This window comes from Tachysurus vachellii, chromosome 2 (genome assembly GCF_030014155.1).
Source record: "Tachysurus vachellii isolate PV-2020 chromosome 2, HZAU_Pvac_v1, whole genome shotgun sequence".
NCBI classification, from domain to species: domain Eukaryota; kingdom Metazoa; phylum Chordata; class Actinopteri; order Siluriformes; family Bagridae; genus Tachysurus; species Tachysurus vachellii.
In genome coordinates this window covers 18,974,150-18,991,066 of record NC_083461.1, presented here as the reverse complement: position 1 = coordinate 18,991,066, position 16,917 = coordinate 18,974,150, and the positions used below count along the sequence as shown (strand labels likewise).

General features: G+C 39.0%; 2 protein-coding genes across 2 annotated transcripts; both read right to left on the bottom strand.

Annotated features, from left to right (window-relative positions):
• Positions 1-1,312: 1,312 nt before the first annotated feature.
• Positions 1,313-6,205, bottom strand: si:ch211-207i20.2 (uncharacterized protein LOC568537 homolog). Its single transcript, XM_060862126.1, has 5 exons — positions 5,901-6,205; positions 4,930-5,098; positions 3,519-3,577; positions 2,724-2,826; positions 1,313-2,528 (listed from the first exon to the last, which is right to left on the bottom strand). The coding sequence occupies exons 1-5, from the start codon at positions 6,090-6,092 to the stop codon at positions 1,516-1,518; spliced, it is 1,536 nt and encodes a 511-aa protein (XP_060718109.1). The 5' UTR covers positions 6,093-6,205; the 3' UTR covers positions 1,313-1,515.
• A 1,712-nt stretch (positions 6,206-7,917) lies between these two features.
• Positions 7,918-16,437, bottom strand: LOC132857913 (phenylethanolamine N-methyltransferase). Its single transcript, XM_060888040.1, has 5 exons — positions 16,358-16,437; positions 14,359-14,468; positions 14,035-14,217; positions 13,504-13,711; positions 7,918-8,362 (listed from the first exon to the last, which is right to left on the bottom strand). The coding sequence occupies exons 1-5, from the start codon at positions 16,435-16,437 to the stop codon at positions 7,924-7,926; spliced, it is 1,020 nt and encodes a 339-aa protein (XP_060744023.1). The 3' UTR covers positions 7,918-7,923.
• Positions 16,438-16,917: the final 480 nt, after the last annotated feature.

Below are 16,917 nucleotides of genomic sequence, written 5' to 3'. Positions count from 1 at the left end.
GTGATTGGTGTGTGAGAACGATGGTGATCGGTTATTGGTGTTTGGGAACGATGGTGATTGGTGTTTGGGAACGATGGTGATCAGTGATTTGTCATCAGGAAGCTAGTACAGGACAGTCGCTACAGATCTCTCAAAGTCACTAAAAGATTTGATGTTAGGTTCTTTTTAAAATAAAGCCAATTCTGGAGCGGTTTTGGTGCAGTATAAATAGTACTGCATTTCCACACTGTGACTGAGTAAAATAAAAAATAAATGTTTCACTCGGATTTGATCCACATGCATCACCGTGAACAAGAAGTAGATTAGCAAAGTAAAAGTTTGATACGTGTAATCTGTCTCATTTGAAGTGAGATTTTGTCTCTTCTACATATATTAGATATGACGTGATAAACAACTCCAAACAATCAGCTCAAATGATTCCTTATTTGGTTCATTGGAGGTTTCATCTTCATGCTTCCATAGAAAATGTGTATAGAAACAATACATCCAAAAATAAAGTTTGGATTGAATTAGCAGAGCTCATCGCTGGTGTCATATGTTTATGTTAAGCAAGAGTAGCCCGTCACCTGAGTTTATTAGCTCTACAGTGCATGTTGAGATCTCTGATCCGTCTGCTGAAATATTCAGACTCTCAAATGTCAGTGAAGAGGATCGGAGAAAAAACACCATCAAATCTGATCTAATTGGATATTAATCTGATCTAATCTAACAATCTGGTATTTTAGGTAAGTGTCAGTCCTGATAATCACACGCTGTACCTACATAAGAGCATAATTGTACACCATCTTCTTCATTCATTCATTCATTCATTCATTCATTCATTCATCTTCTACCGCTTATCCGCACTACCTCGGGTCACGGGGAGCCTGTGCCTATCTCAGGCGTCATCGGGCATCAAGGCAGGATACACCCTGGACGGAGTGCCAACCCATCGCAGTGCACACACACACTCATTCACGCACGCAATCACACACTAGGGACAATTATCAACCTACCATGCATGTCTTTGGACCGGGGGAGGAAACCGGAGTACCCAGAGGAAACCCCCGAGGCACGGGGAGAACATGCAAACTCCACACACACAAGGTGGAGGCAGGAATCGAACCCCGACCCTGGAGGTGTGAGGCGAACGTGCTAACCACTAAGCCACCGTGCCCCCACACCATCTTCTTATTTATCTAATTAATTCTTTATATATTCTACAAAATAAAAAATAAAATAAAAAACATGCACGGAAGTGACACAAATATAAAGCAGCATGTCCAAATGCTTTAAAAGGTTTTGTAATTCTTTTCAGACGTAATCGTACGTGTTTATTGAACAAAGTATTATATTTTATTTATTATATTTATTTATAACATTGAAATAGTTTATACATGAATTTGCGGTCATCCAAAATAGTTCTAATATAAATAGTAATACGCAGAGCTATTGTAAATTAATAGTTTTTATGCATGTCCTACTGTAAGAAACTTTGTGATGGTTAACAGAACAAAGTAGAACCGGCGGTACTGACTACACTGTGGCGTACACGCACTTGTGCAGTTTGAGATTGCGCGGGTCGGAGTAGCGTTTTCCGCACTTATCACATATGTACTGTTTGCCTCCTCCGTGGAGGTGGCGTTTGTGCGTGCGGAGGTGACTGCCTTGACTGAAGCTTTTACCACAGAACTCGCAGCTGTATGGCTTCTCGCCCGTGTGAGTGCGCTCGTGCAGCTTCAGACTGTTGGTGTTGTTGAAGCGTTTGCTGCAGTAGCTACATCCAAAGGGTTTCAGGTCCGAATGCGTGCGGCTGTGAGAGACGAGGCTGCTCTGCTGGCTGAAGCTCTTGCCGCACTCTTTGCACGTGAACGGCTTCTCTCCGGTGTGAATGCGTTTATGGATCTTCAGGTTCACGGGGTGGCGGAAGGTCTTTCCGCACAGGTCACACGAGTACGGCCGCAAATCGGTGTGAATGCGCTCGTGGTTGCGCAGGTTCGCTAGGTGTCTGAAGGCTCGTCCGCATACCACGCAGGAGTGCGGTTTCTGTCCTGTGTGAATGAGCTGGTGCGTGATCAGCGTCTTCGCTCGGGTGAAGCTCTTGCCACAGACGGAACACGGGAAGTTTTTCTGGCCTGTGTGTGTGTGTTGGTGCCGGGTCAGGTTCTGCGTGATGCTGAACTTTTTGCCACACACGTCACATCCGAAAGGCTTCTCTCCGCTGTGGACAGTCGCGTGTGTCCTGAGGTGCGCAGCCTTCCCGAAGCATTTGCCGCAGTCTGTGCAGCTGAAGGATTTTTCGCCTGCGTGAACACGACGGTGATCTACGAGGCTCTGCTTGTGAGCGAAGGCTTTTCCACAGAGCGTGCAGCTGAACGGTTTCTCTCCACCGTGAATCCGTTGATATGACCTGAGGCTGCTCATGGACAAAAACGTTTTCCCACCCTCAGCACAAATAAAAGAATTCCCCTCAAAGCTATCAGCTTCCTGATGACCCTCACTGCCCTCCGCTTGTGTCCTGACTTCCTCTGACGGCACGTACAGGTGATCTGTAACGAGGGGGGAAAAAAACGTGTGTTTCACTAAAAACTTCTGTTTTGGTTAATTACAGTTTTTTTAATTACTAATTATTTATTTCTAAATCATCATCATATTTTTATGTCAATTTTTAAAACATATAATCCTATATTTGTGATTCTCTTTTTAAGAGAATGATTCTCGATAAACTCAGACAGAAGAGTAACCTGCGATAAGAGATTTCAGGTCGATGTTTCCCAGTTCGTCTTTAATCGTCACAGCAAGCGTGAGAGGAGATTCGGGACTCTGACATTCCGTTGTGTCTCCAGCCTGAGCAAATAATTACAGTCAAACACACACCAACTGTTTAATCCGAGGTCCTCGTCTAGTTAATCTAGTAGTGAAAACTGTTTGTATTCTATGTTGCACTCCTGAAAGTGTGTAAATTCCAAGATAAAAAGAGTCACTAAGGTGACCTCGTCCTGATCGACTTCATATCATAGAATCTGCATGAATCCCTGCACCATTATATCGGCAAGATACTGAGAAGTTTAAGTGGTTTATTTTTTCGAATGACGTTTCGATGTTTACAGCGTTTAGTTCAGAGAGACATACAGAGTTGTAAAGTCTCGATCAGAAACATTTCCTCAGTCGCCGAGCTCTGTCCAGAACGTTTGGTGCAAAGCTGTTGCTTTATTTTATTGCCATTGATTAAAGAATATAAAAATGAAGAAAAACAAATTGACAAACTTGGAAATTAAGAGAAATAAAACAATCATTCGGTTTAAATTAAAAGAAAGGACGGTCTGTCTGTGCGGTCCCATATGTCACTAACAAACACCTCAGAAGGCTGATTAATATTATTGAATAATTTTACGTTGACAAGATTTTTAACAAGCTCGCTTGTTTTGAGGGCGTAACAGAATGCAAAAGTGTCAGGTTTCCACCAGTAGTTCCGTTTGTCTTACACAAACGTTTACATTCAAGAAAATCTATCTTCATATCTGCTTAAAGTCACCTACCTCCTGTCTTGCTGGTGCCTCAGAGTTTTTCCTACAGCCGTCGTAGGAATGTTCCTCTTCTGAAATTCAGACAAAAGCAATAATGATTCGTTTTGATGAAATTAAACGATACTGCTCGTTGGTGTCCGGAGAGAAACCGAGCTCGTCTCTGAACAACGAAGTGCTCAACGATAGGGACAGGTTACCCATAATGCACGTGTGCAGGAAATAGAACAACCTACAATCTGCAGCCTGGTACTCACAGTCCACCCAAAAAGCATTTTGAGATACTATCATTTTCTGGGAACAAATAGGTTTTTCCCTATGATGTATATTTAAACAAGACTTTGCGTTCCTTCAGTAAAATGTGCTTTATAATGTAGAAGCCCCACCCAAAGGGCCGTGTTTTGCTCTACAGTAGCGGGTTGTTAACCATAAACATGGTCCAGAGGTATGTTTATCAGGCATGAGTCTTCACACTTACGATTCCCTTTTCCAACCATGGCTTAGTGGAGAATAAATGGGAGGAGGGTGGAGTTTCTGAGACTGGTCAGCTTTCGAACGTTTTACCAACTTCGAGCAGTGGCAGAATTGTGGCTACAACATACAGATGAAAAATTTTTTAATCTTTATACGTCATCTCTATCAGTAAGAGTCTGTGAAAGGCTCTCGTTAAACTTGTCAGTGTCCTCCAAATTAACTGGATCGCTCAGCTACTGTCAGCTACTGTGTTGATAATGACCAGGGACTGGCAGAGCCAGAGCACAAGTCCACTTCTATTAGCTGTTGTGTAAAACAAGCCGTCACACTAACTTCCTGTTTCAAAGAAATTTTCAAGCAAATTAGCCGCTGACAGCACGTGTTACAGTGATTTAATCACGATTATTACTTTTGCATAAATACATTCAAATACAGCATTCATTAAGATATATTTCAAATAAGATATATATAGTCGAATAAAACACCTACAAAATGCGATGAATAAAAATGTAACTTTTTCCCTAGAATGAACTAAACATGGGCTGCTTTTGTGTAATGTCTTACACAAAAATTTTTGTTTGCACTGTCTTTTGTCCTGAACTGTCCTTTTGTCTTGTCCTGCACTGTTTACACCAGGTTGTACAGATGCACTTTATGTGGCTAGGACTACTTACTAAAAGTTCTACTACTTTTAGTACTAAAAATCTGAACGGTTAGATAATGTTCATATAATAAATCTGTTCTGAAATAGTTAGTGGAATATAGTTTACAGTTAAAGGAGTCTGTGCTTAAGAAACTCTGAACAGAACCCACGTCATAAATAGTCAAGAACCGGACTGAAGACCATGAAGTTCTTTAGTTCGTTCTATACAGTGTTCCCTGCAGATTAAAACCCAGCATGTGTATAAAACGGTGAGTGTTTACTGTAACGTGTGCAGCAGTGAATACGTACCCGGCCCTCCGGCTGACAGAATGTTCAGAATGCTTCCCAGATGTTTTACTCTATTCTCTGAGAAGGTTTTATTCTCTGGGTCCAACAAGAACTTCTTTTCATCTACAAGTGTGATGATTTTACCAAGCGCCTCGTTGCCCAACACTTCCATGATAGAGGCAAACTGTTTCTTTAAAGAAAAAAAGAATATGCAATTCTGTTAAAAATCCGGTACCGACATGGGTCGAAGTTTTCTTTAAAGGGGTAACAATTTAACTGAAATTTATTAATGAAATAATCATATTATTACCACAAAAGGACTGAAGAGTAAATTATTTAATAGGCTGCTATGATGCTATTTTGTTATTTATATCTGCTATTTTCTCTTAATAATCCACCTCTTCGTCATCATTCATGAATTAACAGTAGTCTTCCTCCACATTCTGAACAAAGTCTGTCACGATCACAGGATAAAAAACTGTATTGTTTCAGCAGCGTAGTTTCATTTGTAAAGTACTGGTTATTATTATGATAATAATATGATAATTATGATAAAAATAAAAATATGATAAATATGATAAAATTATTGCCTGATACACAAATTCTCTTATATAATAAATTGTGTTGCACTAATAAATTCTTTTACTTAACTGGATTAAAAAAAAACTTCTTAAGTGCTTAAAAACTGTTTAAATGTATGGCATTATTCTGAACAAGAAGTTTTATGTTGTTAGGTATTTTAATTTAAGTGAATTTTTGTCATCCATGTTCCATTCTTTACCTATTTATGAGGTAAAAAAAAAAATCCACACTTTAGAACTGATAAGATGGTGAAACAGTTTTGTGCTGAAGTATTTTGATTACATAGAATCAGAGAATCGACACCGTCAACGCTCGTGAATGCGAATCGGTTCAATGAACCGGTTCATCCGATTCTGCCATTTGTATGCGCTTAACATTGCGTGCGTCATCACAAGCAAACGTAAACATACCATTTTCTGTTCCGTTTCCGTCTGTATCAGTTCTTTTAACTTCACCTTTATACTCTGATCCTGAGAAAGCCGGAGGTTTAAAATTAACTCGGTTCTTTCCTGGAGCAGTTTGCACATTTCCGCCATAACAGAGTGAATTAAAGCCTGCAACACCGAGGCTAAGCGCGTCTGTAACGCCACACACTGCGACATGACCTACACTTTATTTAATTTTAGTGTTCCCTTTTATTAAAGGGAAACTGTATAGAAAAATACTTTTCGAACACGCTTGTAAAAAAAAAAAAAAATACTCCAGGAAGCAATCACAACCCTTAGTGGATGTATAGGGTCATGTAAACGTTTACATCCGGTTTATTCCTGTCAAAATAAAAGCTTCGAACGTTTAAAAATGCTTTTGAGTTTCTATAAAGAATCTAAGAATTAACTGCAATAATCAATCGAAATCACAATCAATAAAGGGCACTTTTACAATCCTAAAGATTTGAAAGTTTGTTAAAATGTTTGTTTTGGCCCATATTTTTTATTTACTGTAAGAGCCACTAACAAAATTCTTTGTTTCAACTGATTCCTTGGGTTCTTATAAACATTGTTGTGTTATCTTCACCTATCTGTCACAGTACTCAGTAGAGCGTAGACCTCAGTAATGATTAAAACAAATAAAATGCATCAGGTTAAAGAATATGGAGACTACATCTGTAACTAATGAGCTCTTGCATGAATTCACACAAAACTTGAATTAGATAAACTGTAACTGAGCAGTCATGCAGGATTTGCCTAAAAATGTAGAACTGAGAAAAGAATAAACAATCCGTTCAAATTCTTCTCAGTTTTATTTATTTTGATTCATACAGGGGAAACCTTGTCGGCAGGGACATTCACATATTGGCACATTACATGTTTGTTCACACATACATGCATATATCTTGAAAACTGAGGTGTACAGTGACCGTTCATTCAGGTTAATTTGTTTGCTCAAGTAACATTGGTAACATTTGGCTTTGTCCAATTAAAGGTAGGGTCTCTGTTGTTTGAGAAATGCTTCAGAAAACTGCGTTGGGCCGCCAAACAAAACAAAAACAAAACTAACATGTAGCCAATGAGCAGAAAAGGTCGTGTCTTGTCAATATGGGCGGAGAGAGTGTTCATTGCGCATGTGTGACATTAGCAGAAAGCGGTTTTAACATTGACATGGCGGATAAAAACAAAGAAAGAAAGAGAAGAAAGACTTACGATAAGGCTTCCAGCTTTCCAGCGCTGGAGAGAACTGAACGTCTTCCGCGTGAAACGGAGATAAACCTTTCACGGTACAACACATAGTACTATAAAAATACATTTGTATTACCATAGTATTACTCATTGAGTTCATTTATTGTTAAAAATATTAGGGGCGTGTTTGTTTTGGTGATTTCAAATGTCAACATTGGCTTTCAAACAACAGAGACCCCACCTTTAAGTTTGTGATTGTATAATATTTTTTCACACAAACATGCATATATCTTGAAAACTGAGGTGTACAGTGACAGTTCTATTCAGGTTAATTCTATAAGATCTAGACACTAGAAAAGTTTGATGCACACTTTATGAAATACCACACGTCACATCTTTTTTTCTAAAATGATATGATTGTTTGTCTTCATAACTAGTTCATAGCCATGAACGTGTACTGAAATGCATTTTGGAGATCACAATAATTAATCAGACAAAGGGTAATTTACTCTTGATTATTCATTCATTTACTTGAGATAAATAGAATACTAATAATAATTTTATATCAAATGATGGAATGCATTTCTGTGAATTGCACAGTAACCTGACCAGGAGTTTATCATTCAGTGTACAATTTAATTATTTTATTATGTTAATATATAATGACAGAAATAACAGCATTACTGAATGCAGCATTGGTTTAAGTCAGACAATTCAAATACAAGTTTAAGTTTATTTATTTTCCAGGAACTTTACAGAAAAGAATTTGTTTATTTAGTCAAAGCTTGGTTTATAGTTTATTATACTGACAATGATTTTATTGTTTCCTAGCTTTTGCAAAGAACACGCCTTTAACGTCATCCACTCCAACCAGCATGTCTGCTGTTAATCGATACACACTGAGCTGCAGGAGATCGAAGCCACTGGCGTTCAGACTCGCACAAACCTGAGCCTCATCCAGTGGCACAACGGGGATCCGAACATCAGGAGCTGCCATGTAAAAGCTCTCCCCCAGAGCTCCAATAAGCAAAAGGTGACCACCGTTACGCAGGAGGCTGGACAGATTGCGTAGAGCTTGAGTGAACGAGGAAATGTCAGGGCTTACACTTTCAAGGCAGAAACAGGACACAAGGCAGTCAGCGCTGGAAGCAGTCAAGGATCCAGGTGGAAATGGGAACAGGCGGTGAACATTAACAGGAAAAATGTCAGTCACCACCGACCGAAGCCTCTCTGCTTTCTCCTGCCATGCTGAGGAACTGTATTAAAACATTAGGTTCATTCATGTTATTGTATATTTTAAAATATTCAGAGTGTACAGAATAAAACGATAAGCTAAAATACTTGGCATCATAAAGTACAAAGTGACCCTACTACCAAGAAATTCTAAGGTGGCATTGGGAAAAAAACGGAAAAACTGGCCCATACAGTATTTGAGCTTTCACACCTATATCTGTGAAGCCTTGTTACCATCCATCCATCCATCCATCCATCCATCCATCTTCTACCGCTTATCCGGGGCCGGGTCGCGGGGGCAGCAGTCTGAGCAGGGACACCCAGACTTCCCTCTCCCCAGACACTTCCTCCAGCTCCTCCGGGGGAATACCGAGGCGTTCCCAGGCCAGCCGAGAGACATAGTCCCTCCAGCGTGTCCTAGGTCTTCCCCGGGGCCTCCTTCCGGTTGGACATGCCCGGAACACCTCCCCAGGGAGGCGTCCAGGAGGCATCCGGAACAGATGCCCGAGCCACCTCAGCTGACTCCTCTCGATGTGGAGGAGCAGCGGCTCTACTCTGAGCTCCTCCCGAGTGACCGAGCTCCTCACCCTATCTCTAAGGGAGCGCCCAGCCACCCTGCGGAGGAAACTCATTTCGGCCGCCTGTATCCGGGATCTTGTCCTTTCGGTCATGACCCAAAGCTCATGACCATAGGTAAGGGTAGGAACGTAGATCGACTGGTAAATAGAGAGCTTCGCCTTGCGGCTCAGCTCTTTCTTCACCACAACAGACCGGTATATCGACCGCATCACTGCAGAAGATACACCGATCCGCCTGTCGATCTCCCGCTCCATCCTTCCCTCACTCGTGAACAAGACCCCAAGATACCAATCTTAATATTTCATAATTAAGAGCAGAATGTGAAAGTTGAATTTAGAGAGTAATAGCACAGCTGTACATAAAATACAGTAATCCACACAACATAACGGGAGACATATCAGAGTTCAAAAGGGAAAAACAAGTATTTGTTGTGTATCAAGAGCCACAGTATCCAGGGTCTATTGGCATACCACCAGGAAGAACCAACCACATCCAACAGTAATATCTGTCCACGCAAAAAGTATGTTGTCTCAAAAAGATGTCTGGGTACTAACCCGAATTATATCCAAAAAGCCACAACTGCCCCAATTTACTGCAGAATTGAATGCACACATTCTCTCCTGTTTCCACGTAAACTCTTAATTAGGAGCTCCATAGGTTCAATACTTATGGTCAGGCTGCTATAGCCAAACATTTGGTCACTCATGCCAATGCCAAATGTCAGTTTCAATGGTGCCAGCAGTGGAAATCTTGGGCTGTGGAATATTTGAAATATATATTGTTCTCTGAGGAGTCCACCTTCACTATCTTGCCACATTTGTGAGCCTTAGAGTATGGAGAAGCCCCAAAGAAGCTTGCCACTTCGACTGTTGTGTGCCAAGAATGAAGCTCAGGGTGGATCAGTGTTGGTTGGAACTGCAATATCATGGCTTTCCTTAGGTCCACTACTTCTGCTAGATGGACATGTCACTAGCACATGAAATTAATCAGCTGATTTATAAAGAAAGATTAAGAGTGGGAGGCCATTCTGCACAACTGGAAAACAAGGTAATGTCCATGTGATCTCAAACTTTTCAGTCGTAGTGTATGTGTTCACCTCATGCAGGGTCTGTTATGGTCCTGTCACATCAACATCCTAGTGAAGAAGGCCTGGCAGCATCTTTACCACCTTAGATGATTAAAGTCTTCAAACTGCCATCTGAGGTGCTAAGAACTTTCTACACCTGCATCATTTAGAGCGTCCTAATGGGAAACACCGTGGCTCTCCAGAGGGTGGTGCTATCAGCTGAGCATACCATGAATATAGTAGCCAGGAAGAAGCAGGAGGAAGTGAAGGACCTCAGCCACCTGCACAATAGACTCTACTCTGTGTTGTTCTCAGGGAAGTGTTTCCACTTCTTGAAGGCAAACACATAAACAATGAGGAGAAACTTCTTCCTGCAGGCCATGCAATCCTCAACCAGGAGAACACCGAGTGCTTGGACTCTAATATTGTCACACAATACCCACTACCTTAACTGGACTTAACTAAACTAAAGTTAACTAAAACTGCACACACTTGCACACAAACACACTTTATGCATATTCTATTCACATCGCCATAATAATATGAATACAATACAATTGTCGTATTGTTTTCATATGCTGCATTTTTTTTTAATATTTTGTGTATTTATCTTTCCTCCTTCCTGCATTTCATGTTATTTTACATTTCAATAGCCTTTTTTTTTGACTCCGCTTATTTGATCTTTATAATACAGACAGCTGTAAAAAGCATTTCCCTGCATGTCAGACTGTCTATGATTGTGTATGTGACCAATAAAATTTGAATCTGAGGACCACATGGAGGACCACCCAGTGGTGTGCCTTTCAGGCGGCGCCATATATCAGGATTATGCACCAATACACAGAGACAAAATGGTTTAATGAACATGAAAGTAAAGCTGAACATCTCCCATGGCCTGCACAGTCACCAGATCTGAATAATATTAAACCACTTTGGGGTGTTTTGGAAGAGCGAGTCATTAAACATTTTCCTCCACCAACATCACATAGTGACCTGCCCACTGTTTTGCAAGAGAAATGGCTCAAACATCTCTCTGGCTACAGTCAAGACAATCATTCCTAAGACAAACCATACCATTTTGTAGAATTAAATGGTGAATCCTCCAGTTTATTACCAGTTAATTATGGGGTCCCTCAAGGATCAGTTCTAGGACCTCTGCTTTTCTCGATATACATGCTTCCATTAGGGAACATTATTAGAAGACATGGGATTAGCTTCCATTGCTATGCTGACGACACACAGTTATACATCTCATCAAAACCAGATGAAATAACTAAATTGTCGAAATTAACTCAATGCCTTAGAGAGATAAAAGACTGGATGAGCTGTAACTTTCTGTTGTTAAACTCTGATAAGACAGAAACACTACTTATAGGCCCAAAAACTAGTACACAGAAACTCTCACAACCTAATTTCCAATTAGAGGGATGTACTGTTACTAGTAGCTCGACAGTGAAAGACCTGGGTGTTATATTAGACAGTAACTTGTCTTTTGAAAATCACGTCGCCCAAACCACAAAAACAGCCTTCTTCCACCTCAGAAATATTGCCAAGCTGAGAAACATCTTGTCTGTATCTGATGCTGAGAAGCTAGTTCATGCTTTCATGACCTCTAGACTGGACTATTGTAATGCATTACTAGGTGGTTGTCCTGCATCTTTAATAAATAGGCTACAGTTAGTCCAAAATGCAGCGGCCAGAGTTCTCACTAGGACAAGAAAGTATGACCATATAACCCCAATTTTATCATCTCTACACTGGCTACCTGTTAAGTTTAGAATTGATTACAAACTGCTGCTACTTACGTACAAGGCTCTTAATGGTTTAGCTCCCATGTATCTAACTAGTCTTCTAACACGTTACAATCCTTCACGCTCTCTGAGATCACAAAACTCAGGACTCCTGGTAGTCCCCAGAATATCTAAGTCTACTAAAGGCGGAAGAGCGTTCTCTTGTTTAGCTCCCAAACTTTGGAATAGTCTTCCTGATAGTGTTCGGGGCTCAGACACACTTTCACAGTTTAAATGTAGATTGAAAACTCATCTCTTTAGTCAGGCGTACACATAATACATCCCATAAATATTGTGCACTATCACACTAGACTTGCACATTCTTATGAACAGCAGATATGTTAATCCCTCTGCACTGCTCTTCTCTTCTCTTTTTCTACCCATGCTGAGACACCCATGCTATGATCGCCTTCCGTGCGTTGAAATTTTTGGACCTCCACTGAGACAAGGCTGACTCTGTGAGAACCCTGAGACATCTACAGATCTACCGGCTCCTGTTGGACTCTGTGATACTTGTATATTTGTAACCACACCATCTAGTGTCACCCATATGAGGATGGGTTCCCCTTGAGTCTGGTTCCTCTCAAGGTTTCTTCCTTTACCAATCTAAGGGAGTTTTTCCTTGCCACTGTTGCCTGAGCCCTCAGACTGGCTCATTGGGGACAAATACACATACACACATACATACATACATACATACACACTGTGAACTGTATATATCTTGAATTTTTATTATATTAATTCTTTATACTTCTCCTTATGTTTATCTTTATCTTTTGTTCTATGTTTATGTTCTGTAAAGCTGCTTTGTGACAATGTCCATTGTAAAAAGCGCTATACAAATAAACTTGAATTGAAAACTTGAATTGAACAAACTAATGCTGTATTGGCTGCAAAAGGAGTCCATACACCATACTAATTAATTATCATTGTCTAAATCCAGGTGTTTATATTTTATTGTCCAGCCCCTGTATTTTAGTCATTATGGACAGAAACAGCTAAAAATGAAATAATATGGAGTTTGGAAGCTGGTTTTTGGAAATATTTAATACGAGTTCCATATATTTAAATAATACACATCATTTTAAGATCTTATTGAGTGGCCAAACTCAGATTTTTTTCTGAATGGAGTCAAAACAGAAGTTAATAAAAAACAGTTCTTTGAGATTCATTCATTTATTCATTTTCTACACCTTTATCCAAACTTCTCGGGTCACAGGGAGCCTGTGCCTATCTCAGGCGTCATCGGGCATCAAGGCAGGATACACCCTGGACGGAGTGCCAGCCCATCACAGGGCACACACACTCTCTCATTTACTCACGCAATCATACACTACGGACAATTTTCTTTGAGATTTGTATTTAAAAAATTTTTTAAATCTCAAAACTGAAAGAGAAATTTCAAACAAAATATTTTTTAAAAGGAAATCCTACTCCATAATCCAGAGTCAATTAAGACAAATTGACATTACTGCAAAATACATTTTATTTACTGTGACATAACTGATAGTTTTGTCAGCTTCTAAATTCCATATAATATGAAAACAGCTTTAAATTCTGTATTTCTGAATAGTGAGGACCAATAGGAGACAGCCTGCCTTAATTACCCTGAGACATTAACATACTGAACATGACAGCAATAAAAATAATAAGACCCGTGTGAAGAGAACCAGTCTGTGTCTGGGTCAGACATTCTGCAAACGTGAATAAAACACATAACATGTCTCACCTGCGTCCCTCCAGCTCACACACATGTTTCAGGTAAGGGGTCCAATCAAAGTTGCTCTGTCCATTCTTGAGCCATTTGTCTAATTCATTCCGATTCACTTCCAAAAAATCAGATAATATGACTCGATTAAAATTCTCACATCCGCTCATCACCTGATATAAAGTTGGACCAGAACCAACATCCACAAGAATGTCTCCTTTTATGGCATCTGTGGAGTGTGGAATACACAAACTATTATTTTAAACAGTTTTACTTGGTATCTATCTTTAAGACATGTCTCATTTCACACTAAGGAAAGAGTTGTCAGTGTGTATAATAATATATGTAAAAAACAAACACACACACACACACACAGTATATTATATTACATATATATGCACTATATATACCCAGCACGCTGTCCCTGAGAAGTATAAAGTAAATAAAATAAAGTATAAAAATTACTTTATTTTTTAGTAAAATTATGAAATGATCCTTTCAAATATAAATTTTTTAGTCATTTAGTCAATAACAACAAAAACAACATCTTACCCTCTCTGAAAGCTTTATGAAGGCAGTTTAGCTTCCATGGTACGATGCTGTCACTTCGGCTGAAGTCCGCTCGTGGTGGTGTGTAATTGTACTTCAGGTATGCTTCAGGATCGAACCCTTGGTAAAAACCAGCCATTGCAGCTATTGCTTCTTCTTGTATGTTCTCTCTTTCCATCTTTTTCTCTTTTCTTTCTCTATACAGCTGTATTTATATTTGGTTTCCTTTGGAATAATCTGCTGATCTTTGCCCATGGCTAGCTGCACTCTATCCACCTCTTTATCTGTTTATTTCTAAAGGAGTAGAAATTGGATCCTCTGTTTTACCTGACAGCATCAATGACCAGGGGGCACTGATGGCATCGAGGACTTTTACTGTGCTTTTTTTTTCACTTGGGGCATATCTCAGTTCATTAGCTTTGTATTTTTCCACGTTTCTGTTCCATACAGATGAAAAACGGATAAAAGTCGTTTTAAAGGTGTTCCTGAGTAAATTAAGACAGGTAATGTAATCTAAGTCACTGTGCCAATTTAAATCCTATATTTTACATCTACATAAACATCTGACGTTAGGAAGATTTCAGCATTTGAATAGCTTCTGATTTTAATTTTCATTGTTTAAACTGATTACTATGGTAGATAAGAACAAGATACACTCAGGGTTGAAAAAAAATAAGTGTGTATTACTATAAAAGCCTTTATTAAATAAAGAGCACAAGCCAGAGGATTATGACATTGATGCATCTTTCCTCTTTAAATTTAATTTTAAACATGGTGCTTTCATTTCAGCCTGAAGGCATCTCTGCTAGCTTTTAGGCTACACAAAGTGGCTGATATTTGTTTAACTTCTTATCATCGTCTGTCAGACAACAAAATCCTGGAACAAACGTTTCTCAGCAAAATTAAACGTAATGTTAGGCTGTTATATTTTTCAGATGGTTTTGTGTATGATTATATTTTGTAGAATCTAATCTTTTATTTAATCTAAAGTTTTTAAATATTTACATCTTTATAAATGTTACCACCTTGAAAGTTTTATTGATTTATTGATCCAGAAAGAACTATGTGCTGAGTTGGTTCTATATAGAGAGACCAATGTGTAATTATACGTCTTACATGTTTAACATGACATAACAGCAGGTGAGTGAATATTCAGCGCAGACAAACTTTTCAGTCAGTGAATATATGTGTTCTGGCCCTTTGTTTTGTTGTTTCGGGTACATCGATTCAACAGTTTGACAGCTTAAATCCAATTGGAGAGCCATTCACATCACACTTCATACAAACAACCATCACAAATAAATGAAACAAACCCCTTTTGAAACTCAAAATTATGTCAGTTTCTTTTGTGAAATCAATAAATTAAAAAATATAACAGTAAAAATATTTTTAAAACAAAATATCACATTCAAATACCTGAATATTGGAAAGTGTAATTCGTCCAGTATAAACTTAAGTATAAAAAATGTGCGGTTTGTAATCGTAACCATCGACTTTCAACACTGAAAGTATTCTTTTTTTTATAAAACTTGTGTTTAAAAAAAATGTTCAGTTCAGAAATCATCCTGTTTGTCCAAAATAGAAAAAAAATTTACTTTCCTACCAGCTCGTTGATTTTAAACAATTCAATCAGCAAGATTACCATTTGTGCATGTTGAGGTTGTGTTTAGTGCAAAGTTGTATCCTCAGCACAAAACTTACATGATATTGCCATGGAAGAACAAACAAACAAAAAAACCCATCAATAATTAATCTCCATCTCAAATACAATTCATATTCATTCTTTACATATATGCACTAGCATATTCACATGTGGATATAGTTGGTCCACTTGCACGTTAGCATTTCGCTCGCATTACCCGTGTCGCCCACATAAACATAAATTTCATCAGTTTACTATCGTGTTTGCAACAGTTTTGTTTTTTGTTTGTGCTCACTGCTGCTGGTGTTTATTAAATATTGTTAGTTTCACTATGGTACCAAGCTGTTCATTGTAATTCTGCCTACTGTGTTTTGATCCTGTTTGTTTTCTTTGCTAGTTTTTTTTTTTCGTGTTATTTTCTCTCGGACTTGGTTGCCTCTAGGTTAGGGTTAGCGTTCTTTTTGCACCCATTTTGGATTTGTCTGCTCTGTGTTTACTCATTAAACCCGCATATGGACACTATACCTTCTGCCTTAGGCTCCACATTACAGAATACTTTGCCGGCAGTGAATCCAGCAGATATCGCAAGATGCTAGCAGCTTACCACAAACTCACGGCACTACAAACTAGCATCATTTCTGTGACTGTTTGTGTGTCTCTACCTGTGCTATTCCCATTATTTACCCTTCGTCCATCTCTGGACTCTTAAAGAATCTTAATTTGAGGTCTTGTATGCGTACTGCATTGGGGTCTGAATCGGACATTCCTGACAACATTATTAGAATAATAAAATCGGAATTATTTTTAATAATAAACTTTTTTTTAACTTATTTGTTTTGCTTATTTGATTGGGTGTTGATCATTGTAGGTGAGGTGGTATTTTTGTTTGTTTTTTTTTTCTGTTTGGTTATATGTCTGTTATATTTCTATAAATTCGTTAATAATCACTGGACACAGGATAAATGTGATGAGTTTACGGAGTGTTTTGAGAGTTGCGGAAGCAGGTGCAGGTCTTGGAGATGTTGGAGCCGAACCTGCCTAGTGCCCTGCGTGCTCTCTCGAATACCGACTGCGAGGCCTTTGGTACACTGTGTGAATCTGGGAATAAGAAGAAACAGAGTTACAACAAAATGTACTACAAAAAAAGTAGGGTAAACATGGTCAATTATTGCAGATTCATTTTGTTTTAAAGCCTTACCAGAGGTGCTCGGCTGGTCCGCCAGTTCCAGTGAATCTCTGCGCCG